Here is a 17,185-nt window from a genome sequence, read left to right as displayed (position 1 = left end):
ACACTTTAAATTAAAAGACAAATAGCTTAAAAATAAAATGTTGGAAAAAGAATATGAAAATGGGATTACTTACATTAATTACAGACAAAGTAGCCTGTAGAGCCAAAAAATCACCTAGGGGAAAAAAGTTGTTTTTGTTTTTTTCCTATAATGCTTAAGAGTGACAAAGGGGCAAATATTTAAGTAGCTAATAACAGATCATCAAAATCCATAAAGCAAAACCTGAGAACTGTAAGAAGTTCTACCCAGAAGTGTAGCTGGAGATTCCAAGAACCTTCTAAAATAAACTGATAGATTACAGAAAGAAAATCAGTAAGGACATTATCAACCAGGTCAACTTAATTGAAATATATAAAATGCAGCATCCAATGGCAACCAAATACACATTCTCTTCAAGAGCACATGGAATATGGACTATACAGCAAGTCTCAAGAAATTTAAAATAATTCAAATCATACCAAGTGTATTCTTTGACCACAGTGTAATAAAATTTGAAGTCAACAACTGCAAGGTCTCTAGGAAATCCTCAACTAAAGAAAACGCTTCTTAATTTTTGGTTTAAAGAAGTAATCAGAAGACAGGCCTAAGGACATGGATCCTCTTATCTTCCTGGTGTAGCCAGCTACACTGATTAAAGTTCCTTTCATGATTTTCACCATTACGGTTTCTGTTTGGTTTGGGGGACGAGTATCGGATTTGATTTATTGGATGCCCAGAGTCAGTCCCTGGCTTAGGACTTTGGTAATCACTTTGACGAGCCTTGCCAGGAGAAAGCATGCTATTCGGGCATTAGCCACTTGCAGTTTGCTTCTCCAGAACGAAGAGGGCAGACAAAGAGGGACCTGTGTAACTGCCAAAATTACATTCATTTGGGGAGTCTCTCCCTTTCTTTCCGCTTCAGGATGGCATCAGTTCCTTTATACCATCATTTGTTGAAACAGAAATTGAACTTTTTGGACTCTAGAGGCCCCAAAGTCTGAACCCTGGTAGGTTCTACCCCGCAGTGCAAGTTGGGCCTTGCCCTTCTTCCTTTTCGTTCTTGTTTGGGGGCTATTTTGAGCAATTTGAATTCTTTTGAATGGAGCTATTTGTCTGAAAGGTAAGTCTGGATTCTGTAACTTTGTGGTGCCAATTAATAGAAAAGGGGTACACAAAGAAGCCAAGCTGGTTTGGGGAGATCTCTGTTGTAATTTGCATAAGAATAGACAGCTCTGATTCTGTGCAGGTGGCCTCCTAGGGAGAACCTGAAAGTGTACTTTTAATTATAAAATGTAATTATTTCATGTGTTCTTCTATCTGTTCACAATGCCTGACTTGGTAAAGAAAAAAAAATGTGATGGCTGGCAGTCACCGCCTCTACTGAAAATTTACTGTTTGGTTGGCAGTTGTTGATTCCGAGTTGGTTAATTTGGATAGCCTTTGTTTCAGAATCATTGTCTGCTAGCATCGAGTCTTTTTCTTCTTTCTCTACATTGTGCAGATTTGCCTTTTTTGCTTTTTTGTCTCTTTCTCCTGATCTTTGCAGCCTTGCACCTTTTAGTCCAAAACACAAGTCCACCAGTTAGCTCAGAAGGTTAACAATTTTGAAAGAAGGGACATCTTCGCTAAATCAGAAAAGAAATTCAAGAAAACAGATAGTGTTTGGAGAAAAACCCCATTTGGTACTCCAACTGGTTTTATGTTTGATGATTATAGTGCCGCAACTTGCATGTACTTAAGAAATGTAGAACATTTAATATTCCTGATTTTTTTTAGCGGTTTTGGGCAGGGGGGTGCAGCGTGCTGGGGATTGAACCCAGGGACTCAAGCATGTCAGGCAAGCATGTTAATATATGAGTAAAATATATGCAAATTTTACTCATGTTAATATATGAGTAAAATATATGCAAATTTCTGACCAGCCATTCTAAATTCTGATACAATGGGAAATGTTTTAAAATTTAACACAAGCTCTTTCTAAATTGACTGAAATCTGTGATAAAACAGGAAGAAAGAACTTCAGGAAGCTCAAAGGAGGTTTTCCCAAGTTGGGTGAACATATAAAGTGCCCTTTACCCTACAACTGACTAGAAAACAAGTTGGGTCAGGATGACTTATCAACTAGATAGTTCTCCAAAATGTGATTTTTCTAATCCGTTATGAAAGAAATGTCCACATGTAAGGGTTCCTCCCTCTATTAATTAGCTCTTAAATTAGGGAAAGATTAGCCTAAGACTGCATGACTGCCTCACTCTTAAAACACTTGCTTTCACTAGGCCTTTGTTTTTGCCTTCTCAAAATGTTTGGTCTAACATTTGTGTATTTGAGATGTAAATTTTCTGCTTTGTTTCAATTAAGTTATATTTTTGGAAGTTCAGATTTAAGATTAAGGATGTTTTAGGACTATATCAACAGATCAGTTTAAAAAAAGAACAGCAAATGGTGACTTTAAATGAAAGCTATGAAATCTTTGTTTTCTGTAATTTTTATGAATGTATATGTGTTATGTCTGCATAGTATCATATTGGCTAATAAACAAATGAACTCTCAGACATTTTTAAAGGCTATGAGTCTAAATACTTTAGTTCACATGTCTTAAATAAATCTTTGACAAATTAATTCTGTTGGTTAGACAAAAGTAAAGATATCTTTAAGATGATAAATACCACTTTTTTTTTCCCCCTAGGTTACTAGACATTTGAAATTGTATTTTTCTCTGTTGTTTAAAGTACAATGTCAATTGCTTTTATTTTGGGGGGGAGGCAGGAAAAATGCCTTAAATGTTAACTATGCTCATCTGATATTTTGGTTTTCATGGGTAAATGAAAAATAAGCCGTTTTTAAAAATTGATAAATTTCCTGGGTGTGGTGGTTCCTACCTATAATCCCAGTGAGACAGGAACAAAGGACTGGTAGTTAGAGGAGACAGTAAATGATGGGGTCAGAAAGATGAGAACTGATTATCACAGTAAAGGAAATGGGTTGCTAACACTTCCAGAGCACTTCCTCCACTCAACTGGTTGCTAACACCTCCAGGGAAATCTTCCCAGCACAAGGAATTGCTAATGATCACCCCCTGGGCTGCTCCCTCTTACCCTTAGGCAAATAGACAAGGAAGTGGGGAGGGAGAAGAAATCTGGGATCTATAAAAAGGCACATGCACCCCCTCCCTGGGGCACCCAGCTCTGGGCCCCAACTTCTCTCTGGAGAAGTCTGCTATCTCTGTTCTGCCTCTTTCTTAAATAAATTTGCTTTCTATGCTTGCCATCAGGGTTTCTCCGTTTTTCAGTCTTTAATACAGAGGGAACAAGGACCTCATCCTGATTTCTAAGACCAGTATCACCACATCTTGGAAGCCTGAGGCAGGAGATTTGCAAATTCAAGGCTAGCTTCAGCAATTTAGCATGGTCCCGGCAACTTAGTGAGTTACAGTCTTAAAATATAAAGGACTGGGGGTGTAGTTCAGTGATAAAGTTCCCCTGGGTTCACTACCTAGTCCAAAAGGTGTGTGTGGGCGGGTACTCTTGTCCTCTTAAATTCTTTAAGAAAAAAATATATATTTGAGTCTACATAAAGTGTTTTATAAATTATTGGTATATGGAAACAACAGTTCAAGATTGCTTTGTTTCTGGGTCTTCAATAAAAAGTAAGCTTACAAAGAGTGAAAATTCTAATTAACACACATGTAATTCTATATGCAAAAATATGAAGAATTTCAGTTGTGTTTTAATTAAAATACTAGAGAAAGCATAAAGTAGTTTATCACACTGAGGAAAAATGGAGAAATCTAATTTTAAAAATTTTATATGGATTGTTTTAGAATATAAACTGAAGACAAGAAAAGAGTAAGCTAGAAAAAGAAAGAAATACAAGAAGTTATAGGTATGGGGATTTATTTTGGTAAGAAAAATTAAAAGGAAATGTTTCTGCATGAGAAATTATCTTGTATAGGTAAGTAATATTTTTGCCCTAAATTTCAAGATGGGAAAAAGTGAGACGGGACAAAATTAAGGATATAAACAAGTTGTGGAGAGTCTAAGTAAGTTGCATAAGGTTTGCAGAAGATAAATCTTAGGAAAATTTTATGTTTAATTTAGTTGTCTACAATTAAACCAGTTAAAATCATATATGGGTTTTTCTAAAGTCAAAATTTAATGTACTGATATAAAACCAGAATCTAATTCTTTTATGTTTAAAACAATAAGAGTTTATTAAAACATTGATTTGATCTTATTTGTCAAGGTAATTTCTTGTGTCTGTTAGGTTTTTATCACTTAGGGAAACTAAGTCTTACAAGAATTAGGGTTCACTTAAGTACCTATTTTAAAGTCTTTTAAATGATTGCTTTATAACTCTGATTAAATATACAACTGCTATGTTAGGTTATTATAGTACATTTGACACCCTAAATATATGCAACTGGAAATACATATATATCTGAGAGCTAAATACATTTGTCAAAGCTTTGCCTAAACATTATGTAAAAGTTTGTGGAATTAGAGCTATATAGATTTAATATAGGCAAGTTAACCAATAAGTGCTCTATTCAATACAATATACATTGTATTTGTACATTAAACATATAAACATATAAAATGAACAATTAAACTTTTGGCATTTTCACCATTTGTGTATATTAGTGAGTCACTGTCTTAAAATAAAAAGGACTGGGGTTTAGTTCAGTGATAAAGTTCCCCTGGGTTCAATACTCAGTTGAATACACATATTTTATATATATATATATATATATATATATATATATATATACACACACACACACACACACAATATATGTATATACACACACACATAAATACATACACATATGGTGCACTTGTACATCAGGTAATAATCTATTTGTGGTCATTAGCATGGTATTCTAAACCTATAAGAGGCCTAAAATTATCCTTTGATTTTGTTTGTCATTAATCTAGATACACCTGTAACTATAGTTATCCTATGGAACCAGGGATTCCAAATTTTCCTTCAAAAGTTAAAATTAATATGAAGACATCTATGTAACTGGGATGGTAATCATTATTGACTTCTTTGTATGTGAAATTTATTTATGTTCCCCAATAGTACAAGCCTTCTAAAATGTAAAGCTTAGGAGAGCCCTTTACTATCCATGGTCTCCAAACTAAAATCTGTTAGTAGGACAGCCTTTTTTTTGCTTATATAAAAATAGAAAGCTTAGACTTATTTATGTCATTTAATGTTCTTTAACTGGGTAAAAATGTAATCAGTAATTGATATATGGAGAAATACCTGGGGTAGGAATTTAAATGTATTTTTTAATGATAATAAGGAGGACCTGATTTTTTTAAAGACTAGCAATGTGGAATATGGAAATGTTTTGCTGCTTTTTCTACAAAGGAAGGAAATTAAAGAGGACTGACTCTTAGCCTTTCTGTTTGATTCATGTTTCAGATGTAATACTATTATGTTAACTTATATTCAGATAGAAAAATATAGGAGAATTTGTTTTCTTTTATTCCTAAAAACAATGATATTTAGAAAGGGGCAAAGATTAGCTTCAAATGTAAAACACTTTAAGATTCCAAAAGGCCACCCTCACCTCAGGTAAGGCTTTGCCTCTTGCCCTATTCAATGTTAGGATGGCCCCAAAGTAGGCTAAAATTAAACTCATTTAAAGTTCTATTCAAAGGATAAATTTGTGTTGTAAAGATTACTGTCATCCCAAAATAGAAAGAAATATATTGCAAAACTACATAAGGGTTTGGGTAAATTAAACATTGTAACAGGTTTCAAAACAGAAATAGAATTTGTAAAAGATTTGTATGTGATTGAGTTGACTATAGATTTTTTTTTTGCAGAAGCTAAAAAGATATCAAAGATACACTAGTGTTATTTAAAATGTTTCTTGATTCAGAGCTCTTATACAAACTGAATGTTTTTCCTCTTGTATTTTCCTTGTAAAATTTTACAACTGTTGTCTGTTGATGTTTTACAGAAATACAATTTCTAACAGAATAAGGTGACTTTGTTTGAGATAAGAAGTCATCACCTTCAAGACAGACAAGATGTGATGCTGACTCCAGTACTAATACTGACCCCAATTAGATGGAAGGTATAACTGTAAAAATCAAAACTCATTACTCCCTCTTCAAGACTGGTGGAAATGGGCTTCTGGGATTTTCAAAACCAATATTTGGTGCCCAAAGACAAACAAATAAAAGAGCTATGGAACAAAACCAGCCAATATGTTGGCCCTTACCCTCCAAGGTCAGCCAGGACCTAGTTAATGATGGGATCCCTTTAAGGGCCCTGTATCTCAGATGAGTCACTCTGATAGGGGAAAGACTTAGGTGAGTGATGAGAACATGAGATTAAGGGAATAGTTCCAGAAACTGGGCCCACTGTGCAGACCCAGCATGCATTCTTTTCTAAGAAGCAATTTACCTGCAACCCTGCCTGGCTTACATGGACAGGATATTGTTACAGTCCTCAGAAAACTACCTGTTATCTGCAGGAGAAAAGCAGATCTGAAATAATGTCCATAGAAATACAAGTTACCCTAAAATATGTATGTGGGACTTTTGTGACCCTTACACAGAGCAGATCCCAGGTAAAAATAATTCTCCATAACCATAACATCTGAGAGAACAGGTTTTAATTAGAACTGGTCAGCATGGGCCATAGTGACCTAGAGTGGTCATTCATGACAGCTGAGACTGAAAGTCTGATGTCATCCTGCTGTCAGTCAAAAGTTAGTATGTAGAACTGGACAGGACTCTCTGGAAACTCCACTGAAACCCCCCCAAAAAACAGAGTGCAGGAAAGGTACATGGTCCCACTCCTCTCTGAGAGAACACACTCTCTCCCTTGAGAGTGTCCCCCCTTTCCTTTTTAATAAACATATGCCTATTTCTCTGAGTGACATGTCTGAAATCTTTCTGACTTGATCACTAGGATCAGGGTTTAAAGCAGGGTGGGGGGTATCTTCTTGCTGCCTCAGTTTCATGGAAGGCCCCAGCTCTGTAATAACTTGACCTCTTGATCAGGGGAATTGCCAGGACCCTGGAGAACAGAAAGCCAGTCAGTACACATTTTGCAAACAAGAGGGTCATTGGAGAGGGGAATGTCCCTAAATGCTTCCAAGGGAAGTCACATGTAGTCAGCAAGACTCTGACCCAATCTGGCAGATGGCACAACTGGTAGAGAAAAAGACAGAAAGAGTCAAGAGGCTCCTCAAAAGTGCCTAAAAAGTAACCCCTGAGGAGTCTCAGGTGGACTTAACAAAAGGAAGGAAAGAGGACAACACAGGGGGCCCACAATTAGTTAATCAGTCTTGAACACCCAATGGAAAGTATAACCAGAGACAAATGTACTAATATGGAGTGGAAGAAAAGTCAAAGAACAGTTATGCAAGAATAATTAAAAGGGAAAGACAGTGGCCCTTTTAAAGGTGACTTGAGACGTGCACTTGTGTCAGCCCTCCCAAAAGTTAGTAAGGCCAAGATATTTTGGAGATGACATTCTTATTGCCTGACACAAAAGCCAGGAACCTCCAAATCGAAGGTAGAACTCATAGCTTAGGCAAGGGCCCTCCATTTAGACAAAACCAAGAAAATGACTATTCTTTTCTGAATAAGAGTGTGTGTGTGTTTGTGTTTGTGTATGTTTGTGTTTGTGTGTGTGTGTGTGTGTATTTAGTAGTCCATACTCACAGAACTATGAAAAAGGAAAGAGACACCCTCCAATCTGAAGATTGGACATCTTCAGACTTTGACTCTTATATTCTGCTTTATAGCTTGTAATGGCACTTCTACTTTTAGGCTTAGACATCTAACCCTTTTTTGCCTCAATTGTAATTCAAAAGCTAGTAATCACTGGGCCAGGACAACTGGAAAATCAGACTGGCTGACACCCTGATTCCCTCAAGGTTGAGGAATGGCCAAAAGATAGAGTTGTAACAAACACATAGACTCTACTTTTGCCTTCAAATATCGAATGGGTGGCTAAAAGCAGGATGAGAGCCTTGGCATCTCTGCCTCCATTCTGCATCTGTCCCCTTTATTCCAGGTCATCTTGGATTCCTGAAACGAGGTCTGATCCAATGAACACTGTGTGATAAATGGAAGCTACCAGCAGTGACAGCAAGGTCACACCTGCACTTGATCAAAATCACCTGCTTTGACAGCAATCCTTCTGGCTATGCAGATCCCCCACACAAACACACACCATTGCCCTCATTCCCCTTTTCTCTAAAACCTCAAAGTCTATTAGCTGTTGAAGACAGGGCTTTGGATACAGGTCCCCTTGTCCTTCTGTCTTCCTGGTGTAACTACACTGATTAAAGTGAGGAGGAGGAGAAGGAGGGGGAGCAGCAGCCAAAGGGAAAATTAGAAAGTACTTTGAACCAAATGAAAATGAACCTATATATAACACCAACATTTGTGGAATTCAGCTAATGCAGTATTTAGAGGCAAATTTATAACACAAAGCACCTATATTACACAGGAAGAAAAGCCTCTCTCAAATTACCTTAAAACTCCAAAACGAACAGTAAATTAATCTGAAAATAATCATAAGAAATTAAATAATATAGATCAGGTTATGTAAATATTAAAGAGATAATAAGGAAATATTATAGCCAATTTTTCTATCAAAAAATCAACAAATTTAAGGGAAGAATACAAATTTCCAAAGACACCTCAAAAAGATATAGAAAGCCTAAAGAGCCATATATCCTAAGAGAAAATGAATTTTAGTTTAAAGTTTCCTCATCAAACAAACAAACAAAAACAAAAACAGGTAGATCAGGTCTTAAACATTTAAGGAAGAAATAATACCTCTTCTATACAAACTCCATAGAAAAACTGACAAGGATGGAATACTCCACTCATCCTTTATCTGCTGTTGGTATTACTCTCATATCAACAGCAGATAAAGACCTTGCTATGGTACAGATGTGGTTTGTCCCCATAGGTTCATGGATTGGTGTTTGGTCCTAGGGTAGTGATGTTGGGAGGTGAGGGGCCTATAAGAGGTAGGACCTAGTGGGAAGTGATTCAGAATCATCTGTCTTTACTGAAAGCTGTTTTGAGGATGTGCCCACCCAAAGCCCAAAGGTAAAACCTGTGGCAAGTAACAGAACAAAATGACAACCAACATGCTGCAGTATTTCAGAGTCTGAGAAAGGTGACCCTGACATTCATGACATAAACTCCCTGTTACTGTCACACCGTGTTACCATCACATGTGTAGAAATGCAGCTCAAGAACAAAAGGGTTCGAAATCAGGAATTCAATAGTGTCTCTAACCTGGTTCTATGGCTGAGAGTTCCATATCTGTACTGTGATCATACTATAGGCAAACTTCTTCTCAAAGTCTGTAATGGCTATTGCACAATGGGAATTATCCTTGGATTAAGTATTTATTGGGTAGACAAATAAGTTAACTGTGTTTTCATGGTGATTATCTACTGAGATCAAAGAAAATAACAACACTGGAACCAAAAGCATCTCAATAGTTAAAGATGAAGAGGTTCAGGATGTCATCACAATGGTAAAACCCATCTATTTATGCAGGTTTGAACAACCAATTTGGTCTTCATAAATAATTAACCCACCTAGTCTTTGGCCTGAAAATTGGGTAATAGTTTGAGGAACTCTGATGTCTGTACAACCTATTTAAATGTCCAGAGGGCAAACAGATAAAGTCTAGAAAGTTCTGTGTTTTGTGGGATTATGGGAAAGCAAAGTAGCATTTATTGTAACATATCTATGGAAAAAAATGTGTCACTATGTTCCATTTAGCAACCTTACCCAATGACACACATTCATGAGGGCCACAGACTCACCCAGAATGCATTTGTGCCCTGAAGTTGATAGGGGTTGTGGTCAAATGGAGAATCACATGACAGGGTCAAATACTGTATATTTAATAAAAATTGTACTTAATAACCAATATTTTAATTTAATATTTAAAGCCGAGAAAAGGCCATGCCAACCCAGATGAGAAAAACCATGTCTCCCCCAGGGAGTATCTCCCAGCTGGAAGTCACAGCTTTGGCCTCAATTTTACTCACTTTAATTATGCAGCCAACTGGGCAACATAGTAAACAACTTTATAAACCCTCCATCTTGGTGTCCCAGTTGTCTCAGTCTTCCTGATTCATGCTAAATCCATTCTTCTCCAGTTCTGGGTAGGTATCTGGTATTTGGCCCCAACTCTGAGGTGGGGCCCATCCAGTCCTGGCTGCAGAATGGAGGCCCTGGGCTGAGGATATGCCCATGTGGCCTCAGACACTGCTCATATAAAAAGATCTCAAACCAGAGGCTGATGGCAGGGCTGATGGCAGGGCTAGTGGGTGTTAGGAGCCAGACTGCTGGATTTTGCTGGACAGCTGGCAGAGCAGAATAAATATCAGCAGCAAAACCCATCAAAAAGAGGCTCCTCCCATTACCTGGCAAGCTTGGGCAAACTGCAGCTGGTCTCCTTTCTAAGAATTGGTATGTGCCAGCACCTGAAACCATTACCCACCACCAGGGAGGTTGACCTAGAGACTCCCAACCAATAGGTCCCCGGCATCCTGCTTCCAGTTGTACTGGGACAATGGGGAGCATCAGCAGGTGCAGGTTACTCCAATAGATTCATAACCTACAGCCAAGGGACAAAGTCACCTGCAGAAACCAAGCCAAGAGGGATCCAGCATGCCTTCCTCCTTCACTCCAGTCTGGGGCCAGTGTGTCTACAAGGTAATTTCGGTTATTCTTGGAAGCCCAGATTGAGGTTCTCACCCCCATTTTATGGCTGGAAAAAGGCGAGTATGGTCGATCACTGGTTGTGACATTGCCAGAATGTGGGACAGGGACTACCTAATGCCAGGCCCAGCCCTTGTTACCCCTCCTGCTACTGAGCAGGGTTTTTGCCCTCCACTGTGTAGCCTGCTGCCACTCAGTCTCAGGAATGAGAGGACAAACCAAAAAGCTCTCCTGCCAAGCAGATATGTCAGAGCTGGTCCCACTGCCACAAGACACCTGGGCACAATCAGGTCTTCCATGTCCATAGTGAGCCCTCTGCTTCAGCCACTTAGGACTGAAAGATCCTGACATTCTCTTCTATGGACCCTGTTTTCCAATGTGTAATTTCACCTCCTGGGCAACACTATTCTGAGGTATAAATGCAATCAGGTAGTTCCAACAGCCAAGAGCTATTCTTGATATATCAGAATAAGAAGACTGCCTTTTGCTAAAGCTAAGATTCATCAAGCCTTCATTCCCCACATTCAGGTGAAGAAAATTAGGTGGAGCAATTAGCCCAGAGCAAGATAGTCTGCAGATGGGATATGAGCCTGGGTAACCTAATCCTGACTATTCAAATGCCTCATATCCCAGAGGCCTGGGGAGCACAGAACAATTGGGGGCCCAGGCACAGACAGAGATGCATTCACATTAGCACCAGGTGCTGCCCTGGTCCCACCACAGACATAGGTAAGCCCTTATGACTCTGAACTTAGCTACACAGCATGGGCTCAGGTAAAGATCTGACAGTTGGCATCTGTCTCACATCTGAACAGATTTCAAGAAATTGTGATTCCCCACTTGCTAACCAGAAGGTCAAGGTCCAAAGCCAGCTCATACCACTACTTCTTGGAATCCCTCCATAAGGGGTCCTCATGCCTCTCCTGTCAGAATTTCCCAGGATACTTGTCAAAAATATAGATTCCCAGTTCCCACCCACAGAGCCACTCAATATGGAGTGGGTGGAATGAGATTCGTCATTCCCTTATTTCCCAATAACTCTAATGGGACTTGCAACCATCATCCAGACCCCACAGAGTCCGAGGCCCCTCTACCTAGGATGGGGAGCTCACTGCCTCATAAAACAGCCATTCCGACATTATTATCTTGAACACTCTTCCTGTAGCCTTCCATATAGTCATTCCACGGGGATTGTCCCTAATTCTCAAGCCCCTGGCACAGGTCTCTTCCAGAACCTGGTCCTTCCATACTGCTGAGTGGGGACCTCTGCAGGTCACATAGCCAGTGAATGTGTCAGCCAGCTGCCCCAGTTGCTGAAGGATCCCCATCCCACACCCCCAGGAAGGAGAGAGGGCTTATCTTGCCTGTGCTGCCCAGAGGTAGTCCAGCCGCAGCCTCACGTCCACCTGCCTGGCGTGCAGGGCCAGCGTGCACGAGAACAGCAGGATGGCCACGATCGGCTCGTAGCTGCGCCCAGAGACACCACCGCCCCTGGGGGAAGGTGAGGAAGAAACCCCAGTCAATGTAGAGCTTCCAGGCAAGACGTGGCCAGCAAACCCTGGAGCAGGGCAGAGAGTGGTCCTCAGGTGGTGATGCCCACAAACAGCTTGCTGGGGCTGACCCAGGCCAAGACCTCCTTCTCAACAGGAAGTCTGATGCCTTGCTAGAACCTGGGCTGAAGAGGAGAAATGGAAAAGCCATGGAACTAAAAATTTTGCATAGACTTGGTCCTCGTTAATTTGCTAATTGGAAGAGGCTATATGTAGCTGTACACACAGATTTCACCAACAGCACCCCACCCGGGGCCTTTTCCTTGAGGCAACCACACTCACTCGGCCTTGGTGTATCCGCTGAGCTCCAGAACGAGGATGTAGGATGTGGTGAGTCCAGACAGCAGGATCATCTTTGGCAAGGAGGACACCCGCAGGAATATGGCTAGCGGGAGGGTACCCACCAGGCAGCAGAGCAGGGCGTGATGTGCAGACTCACAGGGCAAGGCAGGCAGCACAGTGCGCCGGCCCCCAGCCGCAAGGACCACCAGGGAGCTGTTGGACTGGGAGCTCCAGGCCCAGGGTAGGCAGCCCACCTGGGGAATGAGGGACGTGGGGATTTAGGAAAGGCCAGGAAGCAGCCAGCATTCTCTCAGAACATTCAGGTATCCCAGTCTCCCAGCTCTCCATGCCTTCTACCATAACCACCACCCCCCACCCCACCCCCACCCCCGCCCAACCCCGTGTCACCAGCCAGGCCTCAACCATCCTGCTGCCCACAGCCTGCAAAGCCTGCAGGGAAAGGGGTTAAGTAGGACCTAGAGGCACCATCCCTCCCTGCACCCCAAGCCTGGCATCTCTATCCTGTGACTCCTGCCCCAGCTCCCTCTTGTTCCTACTATCCTGGCTTCATCTTGTTAGTCCTGCCCCAGTTCCATCCTGTTTCTTCTGCCCCCTCCATCTGTTACTCCTGCCCTGTTCCCTCCTGTTAGTCCTCCCTGCTCCCTCCAGTTCTCTTGCCCCAGTGCTTTTCAAAAGTTATAATGGATGCTTACCACACATCCTTGGGCTACAGAATAGATTAAGACCACTATGAATATGCACAAGACGGTACGAATCTGAATCGTCAGGCACCCTGGAAAACACTGAACAAAAAAAATCATTTAAAAAATATCACCTGATTAAAAAGTAGATTCATGTGCATAATAAATGATCCACATGAAACAGAATGCAAAGAATGGTCTGTATGTCCCTACACCATCACCTGTTCATCCCCCACACAGATTTCTTGGCTGTTTTCATATACTTCTTTCCCAGATGAAGAACCCACCAAAGTTTTTAAAACCTATAATTCTTTAAATTAAAAAGGATAATATCACCTTCCTTCTGCCAGGCAGTGTGACTTTGATTGGCATTAAAATAGAGTAGAATAATTGACATTTTCATTATATGCATTCTCCTATTTTAGTAATGTCAAGAATTTCCACTCATTTGTCTTCTTTTATGGCTTTTAAGTGACTTTACCAAATTCTTTGTGTAGGCTTTATATAATTCTTAAAAGTTCATAGGACTTTTATTGTAAATACAAATACAATTGAAATATTCAATAAATGTTTTCAAGCATAAAAGTAAAAAGTCCTTTTATACTCACATTCCTGAAAATAAAAAATACACACCAAAATAAGTACCCATAGCATCTTATGGGAAACAACACCAGCACCAACAGCAGGCACCTGGAAGGACATCCTTGGAGATCTGCAAATTATTCCTGCAATCCGGGAGTATTTTTTCCCACTGGGCAGCTAAGGAAAAGCTGATTAAAAAAAACACCTCCAAGCCCAGGATCATGAATTCTGGGGATGAGGAAAGAGCAGTTTCCCAATGCATATAGCTGGCAGGATATGAATTCAGGCCCCAATTTTTGGTTCCTGATCTTTAACATGGCCCTCCTTAGGTTGCTTCCCTAGCTCTGGCCATGGCAGAACTCCACATGGTTAGGAACATGGCCAGAGCCATTGGCAGCCCCCAACTTCCAGGCCATTAACCACACCCAGTCCCTGGAACAGGATTTTGGAACAAGGCTACTATCCTCTGCAGATAATAGCTCTCCTTTTAAGAACAGTTATTGACCCAAAGAAATGTTCTTTTAAGTTCTTGACTTAAAAGAAATGGAATGTCTGACGATGGGCCACCAAGTTACCATGTGATCTGAACTGCTCATCAAAAGCGTGTGTTATCTGACCCACCAAGCCACAAAGTTGGGCATGTGCAGCAGCACTCCATCACCAAATGGAAGCAATCTTTACATAATGGGGCCTGATTAGGCCCTGAAGGCACAATTAAGCTAGGCAAAAGAATTGGCCCAAATGCCCAAGGTCCCCTCTCCTGTTGCAATGCCTACTCTCTCCCAACTGTGGCCCCATGGGGGAGTCCCTATTATCGGCTGACAGAAACAGCAAAGATTCAGGCCTGGTTTACGGAAGGTTCTGCATGATATGCAGGCACCACCTGAAAGTGGACAGCTACAGCACTACAGGTCCTCTCAGGATATCACTGAAAGCAATGATGAAGGGAAATCCTCCCACTGGTAGAACTCAGGGTAGAACACCTGGGTCAGATATGCAATTATACACTGATTCATGGACTGGGACCAACAGTGTGGCTAGATAGACAGGGACTTGAAAGGAACAAGACTGAATGCTAATGAGAAGGAAATCTGGGGCAGAGGTATATGGAATGACCTCTCTAAGTGTGAAAGAGAAATGAATTCTCACCAAAAGGTGACTTCAGGGGGATTTTTAATAATCAGGGGGATTGAATGACCTTTTCTTTAGATACCAGTCAACCTCTTTCCCCAGTGTTATGGTTTAGATAGGTATCTCCCAAAAGCTCTTGTGTGGAATAATGCAAGAATGTTCAGAAGTGAAATGATTAGATTATGACAGCTATGACCTAATCAGTGGATTAATACAATGACATGCCTTATCTTAGGCAGATAGGGCATGGCTGGAGGAAGTCAGTCACTGGGGGTATGTCTTTAGGGCTTATTTTTTGTCCCAGGCCAGCAGTGTGCTCTCTCTCTACATCCTGGTGGTCATGAACTGAGCAGCCAGCTCTTCTCAGCCATGCCTTTCTGCAATTTGTTCTGCCTTGCCTCTGACCCAAAGCTAAAGAGTCAGCCAATCATGGACTGAACTGCTGAAATCATGGTCCAAAATAAACTTCTTCCTCTAAGTCATTCTTGTCAGGTATTTTGGTCACAGAAACACAAAAGCTAAGTGAAACAGTAATTGGTACTGAGAGTGGGGTCAATGTTGTGAGTAATCTGACCATGTCATTCAGAAGCTTTTGGTGCCATTTGAAGTTTGAGGTAGGAACTTTGAAAAGTTTAAAGATACAAGCTGGAAAAGCTTTAAAATATTGTAAGCAGGGCTTAATGAGTGATTTCTGGTAGAAGTTCAAAAGACCAGAACACTGACAGAACTGTGGACAATAAAGACTGAGCTTATGAGGTTTCAGAGGAAAAGGAGGACTCTACCGGAAACTGGACTAGAAACCACTCATGTTACATTCTGGCAAAGAAAGTTGTCTACATTTTGCGTAAGACCTGAGATTTTCTGTGGGAGATTGAATTTCAAGGTGATGTTCTAATTAATCAGGCGGAGGAAATATCAAGGTACCATAACACTCCGGGTGGCACAGATATTTCTGGCAATTTTTAGTCAAGTTTACTGTGATATTAAGGAACAGAAAGCAGAACAGAAAAATTTAAAAACTTGCAGTTTGGCCAGAAAAGTATAAGTAAAACTGTGGCTAAAGAAGTTGTGGTTAAAGAGATTATAGCCACTAAAGAAATGCTAAATACTTCACCCAGAGACTAGAAAAGATGACTTCAGGGCATTTCAGGAACTCAAAAGACCACCCCCATCTCAGGTTCAAGGGTGGAAAAGTAAAAATTCCTTTGAGAAAAATGGGGCACTCTGCTTGTATAGGGGCGCCTAGGAAGTTGTTTCACCCTGCTCAGCTCTCAGGTACTCAGAGGCTGCTGCAGCCATGATTCCAGGAAGCCTGGGTACTACTCAAGACGGTGGCCAATCTTGGCATCATCCATGTGGTGCCGGTTCTGAAGGAATGCAGGATACTGGAGTTAAGAGGTGCTGGAGGTTTCTACTAAGATTTCAAAAGAAGGTATGGGAGGCCAGACAAAGTGTAGGAGGTTCCAAATCCCTGCAGACAGCTCCTGGGAGGGTGATATAGAAGGAAGCTGAAGCTGTAGTAGAGGCCCCCAAATTAAGAGATGTCAGTATGATGGAGCTTCTACCAAGGAAAGCTGCAGGAATAAGCTAACAGAGGTCATGTGGGCTGCAACCATCAAGGACATAGGGGTAGAGTTACACAAACACTTTGGAAAGAACATCACAATAGCATGTGCCCCAGATGCTGGACATGAAACTGGAGAACTCATTTGCCCATTGGATTTCAGCATTGCTTTAATTCCATCCTTCTTTCTATGTCTTTATTTATCCCTTTTGAAATGGCAATGTTTACTAGCCATTAGATATGGATATATGTAACCTGCTTTTGATTTTTATAGGGACTCACAGCTAAGAGTTTGCCTTGAGACTTGGATGATAATTTGGATTTGGGCTTTTGGGTAATGCTAGAACTGTTAAGACTATGGGAACTCTTGGAAATTAACTAAATATAATTTGCATTGTGAGATGGACCAGGGGCAGAATGTTATTATTTAGATATAAGGTAACTGTTACCGCTGTTGACTGGTGAGGAGTCCTTGCTTCCCCAATGTTGAAGAATAACACCAGAGAAGCACGCTGAGGCAAGGTCAGAGTAGAAATTAGAAGTTTATTAAAGGACAGCAGAAAAGACTTCTCCCGGAGGAAGAAGGGGACCCAAGAGGTGGAATCTGTGGAAGTGCAGTTGTCTCCCCTTTTTATAGTTCTTTCAGTGATGGAATGTAGGTTGGAA

At 40.7% G+C, this 17,185-nt stretch overlaps 1 protein-coding gene across 1 annotated transcript in view; it reads right to left on the bottom strand.

Moving 5' to 3' along the window:
- The window catches only part of Adcy1 (adenylate cyclase 1), a 144,645-nt gene that overhangs the window by 27,715 nt on the left and 99,745 nt on the right, over positions 1-17,185 (bottom strand). Inside the window, exons 12-14 of the mRNA XM_027938399.2 lie at positions 13,255-13,344; positions 12,542-12,795; positions 12,074-12,200 (exon numbers count right to left, since the gene is read on the bottom strand). Of these exons, the coding sequence (XP_027794200.2) occupies positions 12,074-12,200; positions 12,542-12,795; positions 13,255-13,344 (471 nt within the window). The remainder of the gene's footprint in view (positions 1-12,073; positions 12,201-12,541; positions 12,796-13,254; positions 13,345-17,185) is intronic.

The sequence above is a fragment of the Marmota flaviventris genome, chromosome 1, assembly GCF_047511675.1.
Source record: "Marmota flaviventris isolate mMarFla1 chromosome 1, mMarFla1.hap1, whole genome shotgun sequence".
NCBI lineage: Eukaryota > Metazoa > Chordata > Mammalia > Rodentia > Sciuridae > Marmota > Marmota flaviventris.
The sequence above is the reverse complement of the archived record's forward strand: the minus strand, read 5'-3'. Positions and strand labels throughout refer to the sequence as shown.